This window comes from Acanthochromis polyacanthus, chromosome 1 (assembly GCF_021347895.1).
Source record: "Acanthochromis polyacanthus isolate Apoly-LR-REF ecotype Palm Island chromosome 1, KAUST_Apoly_ChrSc, whole genome shotgun sequence".
NCBI lineage: Eukaryota > Metazoa > Chordata > Actinopteri > Pomacentridae > Acanthochromis > Acanthochromis polyacanthus.
The window spans coordinates 27,887,602-27,912,851 of record NC_067113.1 but is presented as its reverse complement, the minus strand read 5'-3'; the positions used below and the strand labels follow the sequence as shown (position 1 = coordinate 27,912,851).

General features: G+C 39.5%; 4 protein-coding genes across 16 annotated transcripts in view; 2 read left to right on the top strand and 2 right to left on the bottom strand.

Annotated features, from left to right (window-relative positions):
- The first annotated feature begins 446 nt into the window (after positions 1 to 446).
- Positions 447 to 13,379, top strand: akap12a (A kinase (PRKA) anchor protein 12a). Its single transcript, XM_022204249.2, has 4 exons — positions 447 to 1,126; positions 5,527 to 5,620; positions 5,766 to 12,135; positions 12,226 to 13,379. Exons 1-3 carry the CDS (start codon positions 1,037 to 1,039, stop codon positions 12,110 to 12,112), a joined length of 6,531 nt encoding a protein of 2,176 aa, XP_022059941.2. The 5' UTR covers positions 447 to 1,036; the 3' UTR covers positions 12,113 to 12,135; positions 12,226 to 13,379.
- A 105-nt stretch (positions 13,380 to 13,484) lies between these two features.
- Positions 13,485 to 17,986, bottom strand: rmnd1 (required for meiotic nuclear division 1 homolog). Of its 2 annotated transcripts, none has more exons than XM_022204250.2 (12): positions 17,595 to 17,986; positions 16,948 to 17,395; positions 16,748 to 16,853; positions 16,587 to 16,662; positions 16,195 to 16,234; positions 15,990 to 16,090; positions 15,803 to 15,909; positions 15,654 to 15,718; positions 15,462 to 15,538; positions 14,333 to 14,453; positions 14,121 to 14,237; positions 13,485 to 14,044 (listed from the first exon to the last, which is right to left on the bottom strand). In XM_022204250.2, the coding sequence occupies exons 2-12, from the start codon at positions 17,371 to 17,373 to the stop codon at positions 14,012 to 14,014; spliced, it is 1,269 nt and encodes a 422-aa protein (XP_022059942.1). In that variant the 5' UTR covers positions 17,374 to 17,395; positions 17,595 to 17,986; the 3' UTR covers positions 13,485 to 14,011. The 2 variants fall into 2 exon arrangements, with proteins under 2 accessions (XP_022059942.1, XP_022059943.1); XM_022204251.2 differs by having other exon boundaries at positions 17,801 to 17,986.
- A 2,147-nt stretch (positions 17,987 to 20,133) lies between these two features.
- Positions 20,134 to 23,828, top strand: ccdc170 (coiled-coil domain containing 170). The gene is made up of 8 exons (XM_022204253.2): positions 20,134 to 20,235; positions 20,411 to 20,584; positions 20,879 to 21,160; positions 22,056 to 22,256; positions 22,350 to 22,523; positions 22,640 to 22,882; positions 23,129 to 23,332; positions 23,431 to 23,828. The coding sequence occupies exons 1-8, from the start codon at positions 20,218 to 20,220 to the stop codon at positions 23,689 to 23,691; spliced, it is 1,557 nt and encodes a 518-aa protein (XP_022059945.2). The 5' UTR covers positions 20,134 to 20,217; the 3' UTR covers positions 23,692 to 23,828.
- Positions 23,826 to 25,250, bottom strand: part of syne1b (spectrin repeat containing, nuclear envelope 1b) — a 95,770-nt gene continuing 94,345 nt past the window's right edge. For 10 of the 12 annotated variants that reach the window (XM_051949525.1, XM_051949522.1, XM_051949550.1 and 7 more), the window contains one exon: positions 23,826 to 24,878. In XM_051949525.1, coding sequence (XP_051805485.1) covers positions 24,635 to 24,878 — 244 coding nt within the window. In that variant the 3' untranslated portion in view covers positions 23,826 to 24,634. The remainder of the gene's footprint in view (positions 24,879 to 25,250) is intronic. The other 2 variants (XM_051949556.1, XM_051949559.1) reach the window with 1 other exon arrangement.

The following is a 25,250-nucleotide window of genomic DNA, read 5'->3' as shown; positions in this document are numbered from 1 at the left end:
ACTAGTAATTCGAATTGCAGGAATCTTCCCTTAGTTTTAGAGCATATAAATGTTGTTTTACAATTAATGTCAAACAAAATTCTTGGATACTTGACAGGTCTATATATACTTGAATATATATATACAAATACTTGAATAAACTGTTAATTTTAGATGACATCAAGTATAACATAAGTTTTTACATGTAGCTTAAAATGAAAATCTTGTATGTCTGACAGGTGTTTACCATTTAAAAGAAGGATTTCCACTTAGCTTTAAATTAATGCAACATCATTTTCTAAAAACTAATAATTAAGCTTTTCATTTTAGATCGTGTGAGTTTTCTCATGTAACTTCATACATCTGATTTTTTTTGTTATTTTACAACAGACACTTCAGACCTTTTCCCCCTATGTTTTCATTTATTTTTAAAAGAAAAATCTGTAAAATAAATATGAAAAATTCAGGAAAATGACAGATACAGTGCAGTGATTCTTCTGAGTGGACACATGGTATCAAACTTCTGGTTCTGGGCGCATTTTCACTTTATGTTAATATGAATTAGTAGTTTAAACATCAACAAAGTCTCCTCTCATTTCAGGTAGTAATAAAACCCACATGACAGATGTTGAAAGCATTTCACAGATGCAGAACTTTTACAGAACTCTGACTATCTTCTCATCTGATGCATTAGTTTCCAATAAAATGCTCCTTTTCAGCCTCAGATGAGGATCTAAATGCAGGTTCATGCTTGTTGCGCGGACATTTTCTCTAGTCAGCTGAGAACGTGCTGCTGTGTTCTCTGCAGCTTTTTTTTTTTTTTTTTTTTTTTTTTGATGCAGGGAGAGGCGGTCCGGGCCGGGCTGGGCCGGACCAGGCTCAGTTAATAAAGCTTCCTGTGATCCTGCAGGGAGGAAACAGGAGTCCTCCAACATCCAGCCTGCAGTATTCGGAGCTGACTGTTCTCTCTCCTCTCCTCGGAGCTACATCTATGGTTTCTTTTCCCCCCTGATCGGATATTTGCAGCAGTTTTGCGGCTCTTTCCGGAGCTCCGATCATGGGAGACGCTCAGTCTGCGCAGCGGGACGCACAGAAGGATGCGGAGCCCGGAGAGGATGTCCAAACCGAGCAGAGCACCGAGGACAAGGTACCGGACAGACGGACGGACAGACAGACAGACAGACAGACACTCATCATCCAACTTTGCACCACTGTGTGATTGTGTGAAAAACGTGCAGGTTTCAAAAAGCAGGAGGTGTTATTGGTAAAAATGCTGAGGCTGGGTTCTGTTGTTGTCCTGCAGATGCTGCCAACAAATCCATTAAAGCAGGAATAAAGCAGAAGTCCTTGTCTCTGAATAAAGGACAGAGAGCCATGCTGTGACACTGACAGTGGAAATGAAGTTAACAGAAAACACGGTTTTCTAGCTTTCTCTTAAGAGGAGGTGGTGAAACTTCACTGTAAAAAATGAAAGTTTTTCTTTATTCACTGTCACTTTTTAGCTGTACTTAAAAAACGATTTACTGTTGATTTACTAATTCCCTCTGCTTTGGTAGATGCAAATAATAAGTAAAACTCATTGAATAGAATAATAATTTACATGTTAACATTGAGAAACAAGCCAAAACTGTGGTACTTGTTAAGTGCATGGGCCATATTTGTGCATTAATTTATTGTTGTAGTAACATGTCTTACTAGTCGTTTCCTTTGATTTCAGATGTGTTTGTCTTTCTTTAGCTGGAAGAAAACACGAGTAAGAAGTCAGAGGTGGTAAATAGTTTAATAGGTATTTTTCTGAGTGTCCCTGTTTTGTTAAATAACGAATAATAACTAAAGTAACTGAAAGGAAAGTATTTTTTCTCAAGTTCACCCCCTGTAAATAATGCCTACATCAAGAATCATATCGATATTAGCTGTTATTTGAAAGAAAAACGATGAACATTAAAGATAAAAAAATCTTTTTAACTTATACTTTACACATATTCCCCATTTTGTTAAATTGCAGACCAGTAACTTCACTGAAAAAAGTATTAATTTAAACAGTAGGGTTAAAAACTCAACAAAAAACAGGCCAAAACTGTAAATAATGTCCACATTAAAAATCTGTATTTTTATTTATTTATTTTTTTTACAAATGGTCGTTCGACCATAAAGTTGCATGGTTTTTAGAAATCTAAAAAAAACACACTATTTTGCAGATATTTGTCATTATTTGAAAGAAGAAAATATGTTTATTAAGAAGTAAAAATACTCAGAAATTTGCATTTTTGCAAACTGTTATTCATCCTTTGTAGAGCTTTTTTTTATTGCGCTAAGGTCAGAAAAAATATAATTATATTTTATATATGTGCCATAATTTGAAAGAAAAATATGTATATTCAGTAAAAAAAAAAGGCAAAAAGTTGATAATGTCCACATCTTAAATCTGTATGAGTAAAGTTTTTTCCCGTTTTACCAAGCAAAAAACTGATTTCATTCTTTTTTTTTTTTTACTGTTTTGACAGTTTTGTAAAGCCCACTGTATTTTTTTCTGCCACTCTTGCTGCAAGTTTTTCAGTATATTTTCTGGATTTATTTAAATTTGTATTTTTTTAAATTCTATTTTCTTCCTAGCAACACAAAACTGTTGCAGGAAATTTGTGCCATTTTTCTGATGCAGCCAAAAATGGTTGTTGACTTTTGCTTTAATGGTCTGAGGCAAGTTTTGCTCCTCTAAAGATCCTGATTTCACCGTTTCATTTATGTTTCCACAGTTTGCGTTTACTGTAGATGAAAAAGGAAACGGTATGAGAGAATAATAATAATGACCTTTCATTCTTAGAGCAACCCAAGTAAAGCTCAGGGGAGGGATGGAATTTCCCCTCTGCTGCACTCAGCAGAAGCTCCATTGATTATTTGTGTACAACATCATCACCCAGCCAGACTGAGCAGGAAGTCAATTAGACAGCATTGTCCTACAAGAGCCAGAAGAACCCTTAATACCTTATATTCCAGATATATTGTGTGGATATAATGGTATATTTCACCTTTAAAAAAAACAGATTTATCCCAGTGCTGCCGTTTTCACCCTGTTAACTTCACTTTGAGTCAAACTGTTCCACTTTCTCTTGTACACACGTGGACAAAATTGTTGGTACCCCTCAGTTAAAGAAGGAAAAACCCACAATTCTCACTGAAATCACTTGAAACTCACAAAAGTAACAATAAATAAAAATTTATTGAAAATTAAATAATCAAAATCAGCCATCACTTTTGAATTGTTGATTAACATAATTATTTAAAAAAACAAACTAATGAAATAGGGCTGGACAAAAATGATGGTACCCATAACTTAATATTTTGTTGCACAACCTTTTGAGGCAATCACTGCAATTAAATGATTTCTGTATTTGTCAATGAGCGTTCTGCAGCTGTCAACAGGTATTTTGGCCCACTCCTCATGAGCAAACAGCTCCAGTTGTCTCAGGTTTGATGGGTGTCTTCTCCAAATGGCATGTTTCAGCTCCTTCCACATATGTTCAATGGGATTCAGATCTGGGCTCATAGAAGGCCACTTTAGAATAGTCCAACGCTTTTCTCTCAGCCATTCTTGGGTGTTTTTGGCTGTGTGTTTTGGATGGTTGTCCTGTTGGAAGACCCATGACCTGCGACTGAGACCAAGCTTTCTGACACTAGGCAGCACATTTCTCTCCAGAATGCCTTGATAGTCTTCAGATTTCATCGTACCTTGCACACTTTCAAGACACCCTGTGCCAGATGCAGCAAAGCAGCCCCAAAACATTACTGAGCCTCCTCCATGTTTCACCGTAGGGACAGTGTTCTTTTCTTCGTATGCTTGGTTTTTGAGTCTATGAACATAGAGTTGATGTGCCTTACCAAAAAGCTCCAGTTTGGTCTCATCTGTCCAAAGGACATTCTCCCAGAAGCTTTGTGGCTTGTCAACATGCATTTTTGCAAATTCCAGTCTCGCTTTTTTATGAGTTTTTTTCAGCAGTGGTGTCCTCCTCGGTCGTCTCCCATGAAGTCCACTTTGGCTCAAACAACGACGAATGGTGCGATCTGACACTGATGTACCTTGGCCTTGGAGTTCACCTTTAATTTCTTTGGAGGTTGCTCTGGGCTCTTTGGATACAATTCCAACGATCCGTCTCTTCAATTTGTCATCAATTTTCCTCTTGTGGCCACGTCCAGGGAGGTTGGCTACTGTCCAGTGGGTCTTGAACTTCTGAATAATATGAGCCACTGTTGTCACAGGAACTTCAAGCTGTTTAGAGATGGTCTTATAGCCTTTACCTTTAAGATGTTTGTCTATAATTTTTTTTCGGATGTCCTGGGACAATTCTCTCCTTCGCTTTCTGTTGTCCATGTTCAGTGTGGTACACACCTTTTCACCAAACAGCAGGGTGACTACTTGTCTCCCTTTAAATAGGCAGACTGACTGATTATGAGTTTGGAAACACCTGTGATGTCAATCAAATGACACACCTGAGTTAATCATGTCACTCTGGTCAAATAGTTTTCAATCTTTTATAGAGGTACCATCATTTTTGTCCAGGCCTGTTTCATTAGTTTGTTTTTTAAAATAATTATGTTAATCAACAATTCAAAAGTAATGGCTGTTTTTGATTATTTAATTTTCAATAAATTTTTATTTATTGTTACTTTTGTGAGTTTCAAGTGATTTCAGTGAGAATTGTGGGTTTTTCCTTCTTTAACTGAGGGGTACCAACAATTTTGTCCACGTGTGTAAATAAACCATACGGTGCCACTCGGGTCTATTTTGGTTCCAGATAAGTAGAAATCACAAAGACATGTCTGTGTACAACCTGTAATACAGGTCAGATGTCCAAAGAACAGTTCACTGGAGAATTCATTTAGCCTGTAATCTTATGAAGACGTTTGAAGTTTTCACGAGCAACCGTGTCTATAAATTCAGAGAGGTTGCTATCTTTGTCTTACATACATTTTAAAATAGTCTTCTTCTTGGTTTACATTCAGTTGGGCATAATAAAGCTTCACTGTTACACATTTAAAAATAGACATTCTAGCTTTAAATACCACTCCATGTATGCAAAATGTGTTGTGTTTCCGGGTGAAAAATGGTTCTGCTATTTCTGCTCCTTCTCTATTCAGTGAATTCTCCACATTAGCTGACAGATGTGTTTCTTGCTCCTTAACACCTACTCAGACTTTCCTGATTAATCCGCCTCACGGATTTGAGACTGGAACAGATTTGGTAGCTGTAGGGCTGCAATCACACCAAAGCAACAGTAACTGAACTGTATTATTTGTTTACTAAATAGGACTTTGGAGCCCCAGATAATCACAGATGGAAATTCTTTGTTCCCCCTCATAGAAATGAATTGTTCTCTTGCTATGAGACTATTGTCCAGTGCTGCATTTTTCTTTTAATTGCATCAAATGCTTGCATGATTACCATCTATCACTTTGAAATGTTTACAGCTGGCAACTCGTTACTTGAGCTTTGATAAAATCTAATGTTTATCACATGAGAAGAGGTACATTCAGTTTTGTGTCTTGTTTCAGCCTCTGGAAAACAAAGAGCCGATCTCAGAGCTCAATGGAAAAGCAGACGGCACATTAGCAGGATTTAATGGTCACAGTGTGGATGCGGCAGAGGGTAAGTATTCATATTCTGTATATTATTGCTCATCGACAGACTGTGTTGGCATAATTTCAACAGAAGCATGACTTGTTGAGTTTGAACAGTCTTTTCACTTCATGCTATTAAAGTGTATTAATAATTCATCTATCTTCTTGTTTAGATATACCTTCTCCAGACAAAGATGTTCCAAATGTTGAAATTAGCGCAAACAAACCCGATGAAGAAGCAGACGTTCCCGTGAAAACGATTGAAATGGAGGCGAAGCAGAATGAGATCAATGAGGGTTTCAAGAGATTTTTTAACAACATTGGTTTGAAGTTGACAGTAAAGAAAGGCTCCGCCGAAAAGGGTGAAATGCAAGTGCCTGAGGAAGAACCAAACAAAGAAGAAGACATCAAAGATACAACAAAGGAAAGTGAGAATGCTGAGCAGAACAAGGAACTTAACGCAGCACAGGAGGCTTACGACAATGATTCAACAACAGGCCCGACAATGACTGATGGTACATCAGAGGATTTGCTCGACACAGAAACCAAAATGGAAGCTGAATCTAATAAAGCAGACGCAGCAAGAAGTTCACATGGAAGTGAAGGTGGACACCAAGAAGCCGCACCTGAAGATGTGGTCCCATCTCCATTCAAACGTTTTTCACTTCAGTTGAAAACTGGATTCTTTTCTGGTCTACGGAAGAAAAAAGAGCCAGCTGAGAAAGAGCTGGTAGATATGGGCAAAAAGGAGGACGCAACGGAACAAACTGTACAAGACCAACAACAGGACAAGGTGGAGGATGAAACTGCTACAGTTTGGCAGGAACTTAAGGAAATGAAACCTAAAGATGTGTCTGCAGCATCAGCTCAAACAACAGACGAAGCAAAATCACCTTCCACGGATCCATCAGCAATCATTGCAACCGAGTCTGAAATTCTGAGCTCTCAAGAAAAAGTTCAAGCCAGTCCCATGAAGAGGCTGCTGTCAGGTTCTAGCTTGAAGAAACTCTCCAAAAAGCAGAGAGGCAGGAAATTAAGTGATGGAAGGCTGTCTGACTCTGGAGAACACAGCTCTGATCATCTAATGTCATCTACAGAGTCAGCTGATAATCCCAGAGAGGACAGTTCTCCACAATCCTCTGCAGACGCAACAGGAGAGGAAGAGGGTCCGTGGGCTTCCTTCAAAAAACTTATGACTCCCAAAAAACGCTCGAAGGGCTCGTCCTCAGGCCACGAAGAGACACAAGTCCCAGCTTCAGGACATGAAGCTAAACCAAGACAAGGAGAACAAACATCAGATCACAGCTCAGAAGAAGGAAGAAAGAGAAAAGATTCATCAGTGTCATGGGAAGCTGTTTTGTGCGGATCAGGACGGAGAAGAAGCCGGAAAACATCCGACTCTGAGGATGAATCGCCTCAAAATGATAATGCCGATAACAAACAAGACAGTGGAGCCAAACAGGGTGCTGAAACACAACTAGAAAATTCTAACAAGGTCCATGAAACTCTAGCTTCATCAACCAGACAAGTTGGAAGTCTTCCAGAGGGTGACGGGGGATCGACATGGCAATCATTTAAAAAACTTGTCACCCCCAAAAGGAAAGCCAAAGACGAAGATGAAGGAAAAGACAAAATACACTCTGACAGTGAAATTACTCAAGATGATTCCTCCTTTTCCATAAAGAAACTCCTACCAGGACGAAAAAAGAGAAAGTCCGGTGAGAGACAAGACCAAGTGTCTTCAGACGAGGCTGAGAAGGAAGTAGCTTCAGGTGATGAAGACTCTGAAACACCAGCTGTGGTTCCACTGTCAGAGTTTGATACAGCTGAGACAGGAATTCAAATACAAACACAGGCAGACATAGAAAGTGACACACCAAAGGAATTAGAGGATAATCTAAAGCAAGATGACATGTCTGAGCCAGTCGTACCTTGTGATGATAGGCAAACTGAAGCAACGACAGTCCAAAAGAAGGAGGAAGCTTTAAAGAATGAGGCATCTACAGCCCCTGTTACAAATGAAGAACCAGATGAGGAGCTGATCAGTAAGCATCAACAACTCAGTGATATCACAGAGGAGGGTGCAATTACAGATACAATGGCCACTCCAGCATCAACCAATGAAGAGGCAGCTAGAGATGACACTATAGCAGAGGACCTGATAGAGATCACATCTGAGGCCATAACTGCTCCAGAGCCTGTTGATGTTACCCTGGCAGATGAAACCGAGATGATCTCAGCAGTTTCCCAGTTATCAGAGTCTTCAAAAACATCTGGCAACACAACTCCAGTCCCAGCAGAACTTGATGTCAAGGATACAGAGTTGTTACTGCAGAATGTCGTTGAAAACATCCAAATGAGCCAAGACGCAGTTCCAGTGTGCTCAGACGATCCAAGTTCTGAAAAAGCACGTCCAGATGTTGAAGCAATAGATGCACCTCAAGACCTTGTAGTAACAGCCCAACCAGAGAGTGTATCTGACACCTATGAAGCTATGTCAACGGATATCATATCGGAGGTTCTTACCGAGGAGTTTGACACTGCTGAAATAACCACAGATGATGTTTATAAGGAAGATGTTTCACAGTTACAAGACACCATTAGTGAATTAGAGGTTTCTGAAGAAAGCCAACATAAAGAGAAATTTGTACCTGAGGTAAATGAAGCAGTGCCTGTTGAGACACTACCTGAAGGTGAAGAAGTTGTCCCACATCCTGTAGTTGAGGCAGATGAAGCTGAAATCTCAAAAATGGACTCCCAAGACACAGAACCAGCTCCTGCAATAGCCGAGGGACCTAAGGATGGAGCTGTGGTGCAGGAAATCCAAAGTCTGGCAGAAAAGGAAGATCAGATCCAGGAAAATGTCCCTGAACAATTTCCATTTGAGGATCAACCAGCTGTAGTGGCAGACAAGCAGGAAGAACTAGAAACTGTAGAAACCAACAAATTAGCTTCAGAGAAGAGTGATGCACAATCACTTGAAAAGAATGTTCCAATCTCAGAGGATATTTTACCTGCAGAAAATGTTACAAGTGAACTCAAACAGACAGCAGAACATCTCACTGGAGTAACTGAAAACAAAGAACCACAATCTGATGCCCCAAAAATTGATCAACATGAAGCCATAGTGGATTCAGAAGATGGTAGTGTTCAGTCACTTGAAAAAGAAGTTCCACCAGAAGAAACACTGCTTTTCCCTGAAGTTAGTGTTATACTAGTGGAAGCTTCCAAAACTGAGCGTATTCAAGAACAAGAAGCGTTACAAGCTGTTGTATTAGATCGAGAAGTAAGCAGCCCTGAATCACTTGCTAAAGAAGTAATATCAGAGGATGTTCCACCCGAAGAAACAGTTACAGATGAACCCAAAGAGGAAACAGTACCTCTTGTTGAAGATAATGTTGCTCCAGTAGATACTCCCAAAACTGAACATATTCAAAAAACAGAAGCATCACAAGCTGTAGAAGATGCCACATTAAATTTAGAGGGAGTACTTGAAAAAGAAGTAATATCAGAGGATGCTCCATCAGAAGAAATGGCTAGAAATGAATCTAAAGAGGAACCAGTACCTCTTGCAGAAGGTAATGTTGAGTCAATGGATGCTTCCAGAACTGAACTTATTCGAGAGCCGGAAACATTACAGACCGCCACGTTAGATTCAAAGCCAGACAGCCCTGAATTACCTCAAAAAGATGTAATATCTGAGGATGTTCCACCAGAAGAAACAGCTCGAGATGAACCCAAAGAGGAACCAGTGGCTCTTGTTAAAGTTAATGTTGAGCCAGTGGATGCTCCCAAAACGGAACATATACAAGAGCCAGAAACATTACAAGCCATCACATTAGATTCAGAAGTGAGTAGCCCTGAATTACCTCAAAAAGAAGTAATACCAGAGGAAGTTCCATCAGAAGAAACTGTTAGAGAGGAACCGGAAAAGGACACAGTACTTCTTGCTGGAGTTAATGTTGAGCCAGTGGATGCCTCCAAAACGGAACATATTCAAGAGCCAGAAACATTACAAGCCACCACATTAGATTCAGAAGCGAGTTGCCCTGAATTATCTCAAAAAGAAGTAATATCAGAGGATGTTCCATCAGAAGAAACCATGAGAGAGGAACCAAAAGAGGACACAGTACTTCTTGCTGAAGTTAATGTTGAGCCAGTGGATGCCTCCAAAATCAAGCACGTTCAAGAACCTGAAGTGTTACAAGCTGCCACATTAGATTCAGAAGCAAGCAGCCCCGAATCACTTGAAAAAGAAGTGATGTCAGAGGATGTTCCACCAGCAGAAACTGTGAAAGATGAAACTAAAAAGGAAACAGTACCTCTTGCTGAGGTTAATGTTGAATCAGTGGATGCCTCCAAAGAACCAGAAGTGCTACAAACTGTACAAGAAACCACAGCAAATTCTGAAGCAAGTGGCCCTCAGTTACTTGAAAAGAAAGAAATATCAGAGGATGTTCAAGTAAAAACAGTTACAGATGAACCCAAACAGGCACCTGAAGTCAGCACTGAGCTAGAAAAACCACCAGTGGAACCAGAAATATCGGCACCTGATGTCAAAGAAGTCGTAACTGAAACAGAAACTGGGGCAGCTGCATCCAGTGTTGAGGAATGCAATGCCCAGGAAAAACAAATACCGTTAGATGATGTTACAAAACCAGCTGGGAAAGATGTCATTGCTTCAGTTCAAGTGGAAACTGAGATCAAAGCTGTGGATCAGGCTTTGGAGAGAAACAGCGATCAAAAAACAGAGAGCTTCTCCCAAAGTGTTGAGGTTGAGGTTGAGGACAGCACCACTGAAGCTGTAGAGGAGTTAGAAACAACCACAGCAGTTAACGTGCCCTCTGTTATGGAAGAAGCAAGCTGTGTTCAGATCCTGGAGGAGACTGTCCTTTCTAAAGAAACCCCTGAGCCTTGTGTAGACAGTGCTGAAGCTTCAGATGAACCCACATGTGAAGTGCACATCAACGGAATAGGAGATCAAATAAATGGACTTCCAAGTGCTGAGATGAAGACTGCTGAGGTCCAACATGTTGTTGTGATGCAAGTAACCACGTGTAATCTAAAAGATGAGATACCCAGTGTTTTCGTAGAGAAAACATCAGAAACTCATGAACCCTTGATAGACAAGATGGCAGGTGAGACCGAGCTCAAGGAGGGAGTCGAGAGTGCTGCACCGTTAGTGGAAGACAGTGTAGAGGTCGAGGACAATCACAGAATCCAAGTGCAGAAAGTGGATGTGGATATTAAATCACTACTAGAGGTAGGAGTTACAGAAGACACAAAGGTCACAGATGTTTGTCATGAAACTACTGAAAAAGTAGAAGTTCTCTCTGCAACTTCAGGAATTGAAGATGAGGTATTTAACAAGGAAACCAAGGCGGCTGTTCAAGGAGATATTCCAAATGTAAAGGAGAACTTACCACGGACGATACCTGAATCTCTGGTTGTCAGTTTGGAACAAGAAATTCTGAAAGTTGCTTTGACAGAAGTGGTTGCGAATGTATCAAATCAAGCAAGGAATCAAGAAGAGATAAACAACGGCACTGAGAAGTTTATGGAAGGACAAGATGAAGGTTCTGCTGTCCCCAGTGATGGTGGTGCAATCCCAACCGAACACCATGATTCCCACCTGCAAACATCTGATATTCCAGGAGATTTAGATGTTTCTGTGCCTGATCAAAAAGAGGATTTGGAGGAAACTAAAGCAGATGAAATATGCCCATCAGAAGAATTAGCTGTGAAGAAAGTCATTGAAAACACCACAGAAGCACAACAGACAACCCAGATTGTTACAACCAGTAATACCGGACTAGTAACTCAGCAAAACACTGGAACCATCTCGTCACTGTGTAACATGGAGTCCCCAACTAGCTTCTCCTTTGAAGTCAAATTTAACATACAGTTTGAGAAAACAAAAGTTCCTGAATCTCCAACATCTCCTACAGAGACACTCAAACCTGTAAAGCAGACGGACGTGTCTGAAGTCGGCATTCAGGTAGTGGAGGCAGTAGCACCCATAAATGCAACCGAAAGAGATGAGAAACAGATCACAGAACCGCCAGTAAACTTGGATTCAAACAAAATGACAAAGATTACAAGTCAGGCAGCACAACTGGACGTCGGTATCCGAGCAGTGGAAACCATAACACCAGTAGAAGAAATCACATCTACGGAGACTGCAACCCCGAACATCCAAGCTGCAGAAACAATCCAACCAGAGACGCAAGCAGAGTCGAGAGAAGTGTTTCTGAGTCAACCATTGCTCGGTGAAGCAAAAGCAAAGGAACCAATAGCTGAGGACAATGATGTGTGGCAGGATGCCGAAGAAGAGATTTTCACTCAACAGCCAACTGAGAAGGAGCAAGATGAAAAAGCAGAACATGGACAAGAAGCCCAACAAGAAACGCACAAAACTGAAGGAACACCTGAGATTGAGAGTGAAGGCGAACATTTTGTTGCTGCACTCGAGCATCCGGAAACTGTAACTGCAGGCGACATGACAATGGATTTGAACTAATTCAACTCAAGTCTCAGCGACTGGTAAGCTTCTTCTTTTATTGCAGTTTCATGAAAATCACTGATATATTCAAATAAATTAACATCCTGCTACTTTTTTCTTTGTTTCCTTAGGTTGGACAATCAAAAAGGAAAAGGAAGAACGTATCAAAAAGCCATTAAAGCCTTTTCTTTTGCCTTCTGTAGAAGCAAAAATGAGCTAGATTTATTACATTATTTTAATAATATTATAAAGATGTATGAGTGAGATGTTGCAAGAGGAGTTCTGCTTCTCAGAGGGCATGTTTGAGGTGTGACAGTGACTATGAGTGACCTCTTTAAGTAAATTTAACGAGCCGTTTGCTTTAATTACTAATCATGCCAAGTCTTTCCAATCACATTTCACACCATACTCTGTCTGATATCTTTTTTTTTCATCTTTTATGGTACAAAAGCATCAACAACATTATTCAGAAGCAACTTTACTTCATGATGTATGCAACCCAAGTACAGCACATTTTATATATATATTAATATATGTAGATAATTCACAGCTTTCTTTTTGCATCCTTTACGTTCACAAATTGTTTCACTTGTTTATTTTACTTAATGTTCCCATGGTATCTAAAAGCAATAGGAAGACCTGGACCTAATGAGGATATGCAGTGTTGTTCTATTTTATCTTGTAAATAACTGTTTTAATGCTTAAAGAGGCTGAACTGTGCGTTTTCAATCTACAAGAATTTCTACTCTAAGTGCATGAAGACAGCATGGCACAAAAATGTTATATTTGACACTACTGGCCAATTTTCCAGACGTGGATGAAGCCAAATGAGAAATTCAATGAATATCTCCATTGAATAAAGTTGTTCATCCAGGACTGAGCTTAACCATGTCTGGGAAACTGAGCCAATATACTACAGTTGAAGTTTAAATTAATCAAAAATATATTTATAATTAATATATTTACTATCTGCAGAGCCTTAAACAATCACGGCAGCTTTTACTCCTCCCATTTTTTCTCCCAGCTGTGCACTTTTAAGTATCTTTGACACCACAGGTTCAGTAATCGAACTGTGTAGCAGGAGTGGAAAAGAAGGTGTTTATTTTAGCCATTTGTCTACTTTTTCCTGACATACACTGATTTTACAGAAACTTCCTGCTGATCTGAGTCATGTGATGTCAACTAATGCAAAATGCAAAGCCAAGTTTCCTGTATTTATATATTTACCACTGTTTTATTAATAAGAAGTATTTTATTTGAATAAAGAAAACCCACAAATTTCAAATACCTCCTGTGTTGATTGTGAGAATTCTAATTCATGCCTTAAACTGAACAAATAACCACTCAATGGGTCAATATATTACATGCAAACACTGAAACATAACTGGCAAACATTTAGAATAAATATTTTATTGCATTTTCTGTCACACAGCACTTATAGTTTGGGAATCAAGTTTTGCTATAATCCCTTTTTTTTTTTATCAAATTGCTTGGGATCCGTCACAAGAACAATGTCATATGTTGAGGCCTTTAAAAAAAATGTTATATTTCATACTGCACATGATGTAAAAATGTAATTAACATAAATCCAGCAATCAAAAGTTGAAAAACAATCACTTGTATGTGATCCCAAAAGTGGCAAAGTCCCACTGATTCTTTTTTAAAACAACAAAAATCAGGAAGACACGAATGATCCTTAGAAACACTAAGGAAAATGGCTGATTTTAAAGTTTGTTTTGTGTTTTGTTAACATGTACAAACTGTAAAACACGAAGAATAAGACATTCAACACTGTTTCGGTCCCCTTCACAATCCAGTGTCACATTTCACAGACTCAGTACCTTTGCTCGCTGCAGCATTCGTCTCTTGGAGCTTCCAGCGTCCATTTTTAGATTTGTGCACTCTTTTAGGAGCAGCTTAGAAGATCATTTTCGCGAGTTCAAACAAAACCTGCAAGAAAAGCAAGATGTGTTTAACATAACTGCAAGCAAACGCTGCAATCACCGACGCTGTGGAGCTCGTTTACCTCGATCGTAATGAGGATTACGATCATCCACTCCAGCCTCAAGCTATGCTTCTCACTCAGGTGGCTCCTCATCAGGTCGGTCAGCTGTGTACAATGTTCCAGCTTCTCGTTCACAACCTAAAAAAAAATCAGACAAACTCGGCGCTGAAATCAGAAACAAAGCAAGCACGTCTTCTGGAGCGAGCCTCCAAACTAGAATGGCTTTCATTTACATTGACTCTGCGGTTGATGCTGAGGAACTGGCACGTCTTATCGTAGAGTTTTTCCAGGTTTTCTCGGTCCCAGTAGAAATCAGGAGTGAGGAGCAGGTCGGAGCGCAGGTTTATACAGTGTCTGTTAGAGCGGGAAGCAAATACAAAGATTAAAATACAGCGTCTGTCATCCCAGAGCATGAAAATTTATAATACAGTGCACATACTAGTAGAAATATTATGCAGAATTACTTCAAGTCTGAGCTGCTAAACATACAGACGGTTGACAAAGGAAAACTGAACATTAAGTGTGGTGCTGAGCCACCAGAACAGCTTTAATGCACCTTGACATCGATTCTCCACGTTTCCAGAAGTGTACAGTAGGGATAAACACAATTCTTCCTAAAGATAATCCCTCCTTTGGTGTTTTAATGATGGTGGTGAGAACCCTTATTTGTCTAATATAAGAAAAAGGTTTCCAGAAGGTATAAAAATGTTTCCTCAGAGGATAAAGTTAATCGCTCAGAACAATTTGTTTATTTACTCTAAACTTTAATATGTTGTAATTACTAGCAGTATTTCTTTAAATATATTCTTTCAACCAGCTCTGCATTAGTGTACTAGTTGCTGGTTATGCTGGTCCTGATGCTGTAATTTGCTTCTAACATTTTTGCATCTATAATCCAACTCAGTCCAGTGTCAGATTTTTTTTGTATTTATAATATTTATGATCAGTTAAAGCTGAAATTTGAAATTTTAAAAAGGTGTATCTGAACAGTAAATTATATTTTACTTTCATTAATTTAGGATTTTAACACTTCTTTTATTTGATCTGATATAGATTACATGCTTTTTAAAAAAAAAAAAAAAGTATAGCTTGTGCAGTTAAAGAAACACAAGTGGGATGTTTGTCACCTTATGTTGATCTCACATTCAATTGCATATAAGCACAACAAACACAGCAGAACACCAGCAATGCAGAGGTGAAGGGTTCAGGTTTTTCCTTTAATTCGTCACCTGTCTGTAGTAAATCAGGCAAAGAAATTGACATTGTCGCTGATAAAACATCTAGGTTTGCTATAAAATCTTGAACCAAAAATAGAAACAGTTCCCCCTGAATTCCTTTCTACTTAAAGAAAATTGAATTTACCTTAACGTGAAAAGCTCTCCTATCTTCTTCATAACCTCAGCTGAGGACAACTTCACTCTTTTGCCAGACTTCAGCATCTGGGAAAAAGAATAAATTAGGACCGGAGAATAATAACCATCTGCCACAGCATTACAACCATTAAACATACTCAATTATTCATAATTCTTGTTTTCTGCTCAGTGTCCACCGTACCTCTGGAATCGACTGGATCGAGTCCACAAAGTTGTCTAATGCAACCTCCCAGATCGCCAGCTTCACTGGAGAAGAAACCAAGAGGTTAGAAGCTGACCTCAAAACAACCTTTATCCTTCTTGACTGAAAGTTGACATTCAGATTCTCACCAGACAAACATAAAGCATTTGAAAACGCAAATTTCTCCAGAACAGCTTCCTGTTGGTCCATCTGGTCACTGAGCATAAAGTTTCCACGTTCAAGCTTCGTATTTCCCCTGAGGAAGAGAAGATTTAGAAAGTGTACACAGCGTCCAGAAGTACAAATAAGCAAAATAAAGAGTCGACGCCATCGTACTCTCCGACAGTGTAGTTGATCTCCTCGTTTTCCCAGTGGACTAAAGCTACTTCGTACGGCTGAATCTCATGATGTTCCAATATTCTCAGAACCCTTTTCAGCTGTAAAGACAGAGAAAACGCTGTTAGATTGAAGAAGAATGCCACAATAGAGGAGTAAACTACAAATTCAATGAAAGAATATCAGAATGTACAGTAAAGTTTACCGTTTTCTCCTCAACATTCCAGAAAACTACAGAGCCTTCCCTGGAATTTACATTTAGAAAGTCAGTTAATGAATTATGAAAACAATAAAACCAGAGCTGGTTAGCATCAGAATATACACATATATTATTGCAGCCTAATTTATGTTGCAAAACAAACTATCAAGCAGACAAACAAACACTCTGGAGGAATAAAGCACCTTTTAAACGTAGAAAAGCATCCGGAAATATTTGATTTAATAAGATTTATTGAGGGAGACCATCTCCTTTAAGCCAAATCACCACCAATGCTGAATTCAAGCAACATATTTCTGATCTTACTCAGGTTTGACACTCATATCTGTTGATAACTAACTGAAATCGGACCTCAAGATAAAGGCTAAAACAGAGTCTACCTGAAGAAGAATATTTGAGCGTTGTCGTCTGGTTTTGCAGCCATGTCTGTGCTGATCACCAGCACGTTTGAGGCATCTGAAATCAAAACATGACTGCAATAAAAGCATCCATCAGTGAATTCCCTGAAAAGCTTCTATTTGTGAGCTGTTTGAACGGATACCTCTTGGTAAATCTATCTCCTGGAAGCCTTGATTTATCAAGTCGTGGCACAGTGTCGGTAAATGATACTGATCTGCTGTTGCAAAGGCAATGCATTGCATCATGTCCTATGAAGACAAACACACCCGAGTTAATCATTGAACTGAAACCTGACTTGTATTAAAGGATAAAAAAAATATACTATTGCTACAGGTTAACCACCTTGTCCTCGCTCTGTGAAGGCTGATTGGCTCGAGACGGTTGTTTTGTCCGTGGTCCCTTTGGAGCTCTTTTTCCAGGCACTATTGCTGGTTTTAAATTTGATTTTAACACCGCCTTTACAATGTTGGATGAATAAAAACGAGTCTGTCCTCTTATACAGTCAGTCAGAGCCCCAGGTTCAGTGAACAAAGTGCTGCTTAGACTTTGAAATCCACCTGAAGCAGGCAGTCTTATGTGCTGTTGGTGAAGAGAGTTCGAATGAAAGGTCCTTGAAAAGATCCATGGAGCAGAGTGAGTCCTGGGTTTGGATTCATACTTGTGAGACTGGATAGACTGGGAGAGACTGGCTGAGGCTGAAAGGCAAACTGGTTTAGTCTCTGTGGACCGTGGAACTCCCAGTCTGGAAAATAATGTCCGGAGAAGCATCTTCCACAGTCGTACAGGTGAACTGCAACACAGGAAAGTGCAGTTAGCGAACTTCAAAAGCATGGTATTTTGGATCCACCCACCAGCCTACATCTTTAGCTTTAATAATACTATTTCCACGTGTGCTTACCGTCTATTGATTTACACTTCACATATTTAATTTTGCACATCTTTAACTCAATGTAAACACAAAAATAACGACCCAAACAAGCAGGACTGACCTTGACTTCAGCAGCTGGCAAAATCCACACCAGCAGCCTGGTTATTATTTATCCATAACGAACAAACTGTGACAATATCACACACTAATAAAGCAGTTGTCTCAAAACCCTGATTCTAACTTCTGAGTAAAATCCAATAGTAGTCTGTCAGTTATCAAGATCAGTGGTTGCAGAGCTGCTGCTCGGTTAGCCGTCGGTTAGCTTACCGGAAAAAGAAAAAGCAGCGATTCAGACCAGGTTAAAATGATTCACGGTGTCAGAAAACAACAACTGGGTGAAGAGTGGTGATTAAATTTAACTGTGAATTTAACATTACTACACGACCGCTTGCTTGACATAACGAGTAGGAGGCGTGTTCGATGTTTTTGCTAATAAAGTTTAGTCAATTCCGGGTTCAGATGACCTCATCTTAAAGCGACAGTACAAAAAGGTTGCTAGTTGCTATGGTTGCTACCTTTAGCCAGGCTGCGTTGGCTTTACAGTTACATTTTTTCTCCTTTCTCATTTATTTATTTTTTGTTATATTACCTTTTACTCTACTATACATACAAGTCAAGTGTGAACCTGTTGTTACTGCAATATTAAATAAAATAACAAACAAAAAAACAGATAAATAACACAGTATGAGGGATGAATCAGACAATTACAAATTATAAAGTAATTACACATCTTAAATCAAACATCATATTCAATCTGTCATGATCCAACTTATAGAGAAACAGATCTAGTGTTATCTTTTTTTTAATTAACAAAAATAAAAATTAGTTCTGCGGTTACTCATTAAACATTCGGGGTTATGTAGAACCAAAAGGTCACATCAAATTATCTTACGGGTTATCACCTGTTCCTATTTGCTTCCTCCAAACTGAGGCTGTGAGGACATTCAAGGCCTCTCTGTCCCTGATATGACCCTGAGAAAGGCAGATGCTGCAAAGACAACTGCTGGAAGAAAAACATGGCTTGGTTAAGATTAGATATCGTCTAGTTGACGTTCCTGAGCAGACAAGTTGTCTCCATATTGAGCTGTACCCTAAATCTGGCATTCCTCCCAAACTCCTTATATACCCAAAGTTGAAGAGAATCGTCACAATTGATGTTGCTCGCTGTATCACTTCTGTTATCAGTAAACCTTATTCTCAACATAAGCCATCTGAGCCTCCAGAGTGTCTCTGTTTGTGCCCCCTCAGTCCTCTCTCGACAACGCAGAAATTCCCTCACAGTATGTACACTAAAATGAAAAGTTAATACATAATTCTGATTAAAATCGTTTCGATCCACAATAAAAGTGTTGAAAATAAAATTTGTTTAAAGTGTCATTTTGGTCTTGAGAGTTCTTTCTCGAAAAAGTACAAAATCTGTTTTGGAGAGTGGTCATCTCTTGCTATGGTTGTGAAACTGTACAACAACTACAAACAAGCAAAACGTTCAAAACATATCAAAATATCTGTATCCCAGACCTGAATTGTTTCCCCACGTATACTGCTCAACATCTACCCAAAAATATCTCTCATGTCTGTTTTTCTGGAGACACTGAATGCAAAAATTTAAAGGCAAAGTTTATTGCTCTGACACAAATGGATGAAGTCATATTATTATTATTATTATTATTATTATTATTATTATTATGAGTTTATTTAAGAAGGGACCTTGTACAATATTAAACATAAATGTTTCCATTCGATGCATTGTACCAGAGATAGCTTTAAGCTAATTTTCATCTGCAGTCCCCCAGCAAGTCACAATAAAAACATCACAACATTACGTTCTAAAAAGTACATAACCAGTTAACAAAATATTACACACACACACACACACACACACACACACACACACACACACACACACACACACACACACACACACACACACACACACTTAAAAGCACAGACACTCACACAAAAATAGCAATTAAAAGAACAGTGCTAGACTAAAATACATAACAGTGAATCAAAACATTATACACACACACACACACACACACACACACACACACACACACACACACACACACACACTCTTAAAAGTTGACATGTACACACAGTCACACATAAATGACAATTAAAAAGACATTAATGGTTGCAGTTCTGAGTGCTCTTAAGCAGGTTTTTCAGTTTGTTTTTAAAACTGCTGATAGAACTACAAGTCTTAATGTCATCAGGCAGGGCATTCCACTGAGCCGTAGCTTTTACAGAAAGCAGAACAGAGGAAAATTTGGATGTTGGTCCCAGAGTCCAGTGGTACTGTTCGGACATGGAATGACTCCAAAGTTTTTGATGTAATTGTACTACCTCTTGTTTATGGACTTTTTCACCATTTCTTTACTGAACTGTTGTTAATTTTTCCAACAAAGAATTCCTCAGTTAGAGAAGAAGCTTGCCAGATGTCATTTTCATGTCAAGTTAAGTGTGCTTGCTGGCTTCGTTGAGGTTTCTTATATGCAATAATGTTAATTCATGTTAAAAAGTACTGGATAAATATACAGTTATTAACAAAAACTTCCATCCGCTTGTTTACAGCGCCCCCTCTGGGTAAACCTTTTAGATCTTTTGTTTGGTGTTGCCAGGAAACTTCTTAAAACAGAACCATCTCCTGTGTGTTCACTTCTCCTGCAGCACTTCTAATTATGGAAAACTCCGACGAGGTATGATTTAAAATTAATTAAAGGTCTATTGAATTCAATTATTGTGTGCTAGAACTACAATGTTCCTTAAGTTGGCATTTTTGGTATTCCAAGACCCTAAACGCAGATGGATAAAAGAAAAACAACAACTTTCTTTTGAATTATTAATATCATTGTGTGGTGTCATAACTACCAGCCTAATGAGAAGGAGCGGCTGAAGATGAGGATCGCTGTTCTGGAGGAAAGTGTGAAGTCCTGTGAGGTGGAGTGTAAAGCCAGCAGAGAGACGGTGCTGAGGCTGGTGGCTGAACTCGACCAGGAGAGGAGGAGGACGGCTAGTAGTGCAGCTGCTCTGGATTCACTCAAAGTGGTACTTCTACAGCATAAAACTGTCCTTAAGTATGTTTACAATGCTGTTACTTTACAGCACAAGTCTCCAAATGCTGAATGTTGAAGGTCTAAATGTGCAAACATGTTTCCCCAAACAGATACTAATAAAACTGTGGTGGGTAAATAGTATTTCTGCTTTTATTCATGAATTCATTTAGTGCTTGAAAGGTAGTTAGCCAATAAAATACCCATTGTAATTCCCTTGTCTTAAATTAGTAATGCTCTCAAATTACCTTCAGATTTGACAGCATTGTGGTGTTTTTGTATCTTCTAGGAGCTGGATGGCCTCTCAGTGGGACGGAGGAGTGTTGAGATGGAGAAGCAGAGTCTGACTGAGAGGCTTGAAGCCAGCAGGAGAGTGATTGAGGCGGCCAGGAGAGAGTCACAGTGCTTGGAGAAACAGGTGGAGGAGCTAGAAAGAAAGATTCAGGCAGCTGAAGGGAAAGCGCAGACGTTTCTGGAGAAGGTGGCCGAGCTCCTGCAGGGGAAGTGTGAGGACGTCATCCTACCCACAGAGAGAGAGATTCTGCAAAACCTGGACAAGCTCTGCAATAAGGTGAGGAATCAAGAGGGAAATTTCTGATACAACTTCAACAGCTTACAAGGTGAAGATATAGTCTTTGAAAGTAAAAAATCCACCATTCATTTGTGATCACAAGAAAACATACTTGCTTTGCACTATATTGGACTTTTGGCGATATATTGTAAGATAATAAAGTCAGCAATGCTACCTACCGTAGTGTTTTTTGTTTTAGATTTTTACACATCAACTCAATACTTTAAAAGTGTCACATTTCTATGACAAACTACTTACTAGTATTTCAAAATCATTATGTAGTTCAGTTGATATTAATAAAACATCATAAAACTGTCATACAATAAGATCAAATACTCCAATAAAATTAGCAATACCACAATTAACAGCATTATAAGCAAAAGACAGCAGTATTGAGTATACAAGTTTGTTTTGGAGCCATAAAAGGATTTTTTTTCTTCCTAAAACTTGTCACATGGTTTTATTTTGGCCAAGATTCAAATGATCCAATATCTTATCTAAAATCAAAGGTTAAAGAACAGAAAAAACTGTTTCACCTATTATTACTCTCAGTAATTAGCTGACTAACAGATGAAACTGCATGTAAACTAGCTCCACTCTGAACACTGATGCTTCAGCGTTAATAATATAATGATTTAATAAATTGTAATATCAGTCAGAAGGGGGCAAGCCTTTTCTCATGATCCTTTAACTATGTTTTGCTGCTGACTCTTTGTGCAAGTGGTACTCAGTGTTTTTCTCCATGCAGGAACTTTACTTGTAATGGAGTATGTTTATAATACTGTATTTGTACTTTTATGAAAGGAAAATATCTGAATACTTCTCTCATCCTCCTGTATCTGTACATTAAAACTCGGGGTTATAACTACCCAGTTTTACTGCTCTGTCTCTGCAGACAGTTTCAGATATGGAGGCGAGGCTGAGTCGTTTCTATGAGCAGCTGAGTGAGCAGACGGAGCTCCAGCAAAGCACACAACAGAGATCTCAACTCGCAGAGCAGCAAGTCCAGGACCTGAGGGAGAGACTGCAGAGTCTGGAGGCTGAACTAATGACAGCCGACATGCACCGAGACGGACTGAGACGCAGCAAACAGCAGGTGAGGGAAGCAGCAGGGGTGGAAGTAAGTGACAGGCAAATGCACAATAAAAGCATGTATATAAGGTTAAAGTACTGCTCATTTCTTCAACAGTACGAGGAGTTTCTGGAGGAGCTGTCAGAAATGATGAAGGTTGACAGTATTGCAGTGGATCTCGGCTTCGACATGAGGCTGAAGCTCATCCTGTCACGTGCAGAACAACTTGTCAAACATGAGGGAAAGGCTTTGGTGGAGACTAAAAGTCTGACCTACAGCTTGCAACGAAAGGTAGCTAACACACTCTTTGAGCTTGTGACACTGCTGGCATCTGGAACATAATTATCTTCAGACATCTTTGGCATTTCATGATGCACCTCTAATCACGATATTCCCCTTCCTGACAGCTGAAGTCACAGAAGGACCAGCTAGAGAGCAAAGGACTCCACATCCAGCTCCTGAGGAAGAAGCTTTCAGAGCTAGAGGAAGAGAAGAGGAGTCGATCGGCGTTGGGTGTAGAACGAGACGATGCACATCTGGAGGTCAGGAGGCTGCAGAAGAAAGTGGAGCGTCTGCAAGGAGAACTGAAGGCCACCAAGCTGTCCAACACTGAGCTCAAGGCCCAGTTGTCCCACACCAATGAGCTGAAGGTAGAGGGGAGACGGGTTCGGACGCAGTTTCACTCCAGAGGCATTTTCACCTCATGATGTTTGATGTATTTTTGTTTAAAATACTGTAATTCTGAATCACATATATAAAGCAATTTGGTCCTGAAGCCAAACATGCACATTTTTTTTCTAAATATCAGAATATTTGAGAGCCAATATATGTCAATAAAGCCACTACTGATTCACTTAATAAACACCAACACCCGATTGGGTCTCTGCTGTGTCAAGTTGAAAGTTGTGGAACAGAGTCAGGCCATGCAGGAGCAGAAAAAGAAGCTGGATCAGCTGGTGGATGTGAAGACGAAGGTGGAGAAGACGCTGAGCACAGTGAGTTCAGACCTGCAGAGCCAAGAGAAGAAGACCAAAGAGGACCAGCAGCACCTCAGCAGCCTCAGACAGAGTTTGGCTCAGCTGTCCGACAGCCAGAGGGAGGTGAGGGTTCAACAATAAACACGAAAAGCCTGCAACATCTTGTTTTTCTGAAAATTAAAAGAACATTGTCAATAATCCTTTCATCCTGCATTGTTCAGTTGACGGATTTCCGGATGGTGGTTTCCCAGATGCTAGGCGTGGACGCTACATCTTCAGCTCGTTCAAATTATGAAATCATCAAACTGCTGGAGAACCTTCTTCACGGTCATCATCACCTTCATCATCACGTTAACCCACCCTGCCTCTGTTCTACTCACCAGTGGCCTCATCTGCTGCAAATCCTTCCCGACTCCTCCACTGTGGATGTTTCTACCTGCAGGTCTTCCTCAGGAGATGCAGTTCGCCTTCATGAAACCTAAATGTTTCCATCATATTCAAGCCAAATGTCACTTGAAATATCGAGAAACGTTGGGGTATTATCTAAAAAGCATGTTACAATACACATTCAGAGAGCAGATAGTACAAAAATCTAATAAAAAGACAAATTTCAGAATGAGGATTTGGCATTCATTGTTTCTGATGGTCGCATATACATACATTTCTCATATTAACTTTTTTGCATTATATACACGTTAAATAATCTCAGACTGTTATGCATTTGATACCGAACCGACAGTCATACAAAATATACAATAGTTTTCTATATGTCGTAATTCTCAATCTTAAAGACAGATTTGATACTTTTCAAAAATAAAACAGCAGAATGTATAAAGACCATGGATGGATGATTTTAAACTCTTGAATTGTGTCCGATGATATTAAAACACTCGGCTTGGCCTAAATGAAGTGAATCCATGTAATTCAAGTTAAAAATGGATCGTTTACCACAGACACAGTGAGGGATGTCAGTAAATAAAAGCAAAAAGGATTAAAACTGCATGCCAAAATACAGGTAAAAAAATAATTGCAATGTAAGATATATTTAATGTTCTGTTTTTTTTTGTCGTCGTTTACAAATTTTTCGGTTACGAGCAGATTCACAGGCTATAATTCAGCATTTTTGCTTTGGCGTTTTCCACTGACTGTTGTCTCCAACACACACACACCACTGAGTGAACAGCAGATGTCCACAGTCTCTCCAGGTTTGTAACAACACCAAAAAAATGCTCCTTAATTGACACAGCATTACACAGAGTAACATAGTGAGATGCTTGATCCTATGTGCTACACACAAAGATATTAACTGGAGATGGCAGCTGTTCTTTTTTCTGTAGTACAAATAGATGACCAAGGTCAGTTTTTGCTACCCAACGTGACTTCAAAGATACCAACGTGAAGTCAAACGTGGTCTCGGCAGCCCACCTACACTGGAGGAGGTCCGTTGGTGTAGCTGAGCATCGGGTAGAAGGAATGAGCAAAGTTGTTGGACTGAGTGCAGTAGTCCTCCTCGGACATTGGCAGCAGGAAGGCGAAGACCACGAGCAGGAGCAGGAAGAGCTGGAGAGGCAGCGCGACCCAGAGGACGCGCCACAGAAACGAGGACCTACGAGCCGACGGCGTCTCCGAGTCAGAAGGGGAGGAAGCGGATCCAACGTCGCTGCGAGACCTGATCACACACAAGCATCCACAACGCAGCAAACACTCGGCTTTAGTTAAAAACATCGACCAGCACGGACAAGAAAATCCCTCTCTCACCTGAACTCTCACTGCCGTATAATCACATTAAAACACTATTAAATGTGTCAGTCTGTTTTTTCGACACAAATAGACTAAAAATAAGCAACAAATGGAATTAGTCTAATCTAATAACCAAACTTCAGTTGGACCACATCCTAATTTGATATCCGCTCCACAGGCTTCATTGTACAAATGCCTGTTCTCAATCCAAATAAGATCTCAGTTCAGTGACATGAGAACTGCATGGCTTTGCTTTAACATAAGCAACCATGCTGGGTTTGAATGACATTGCCAACGTAGG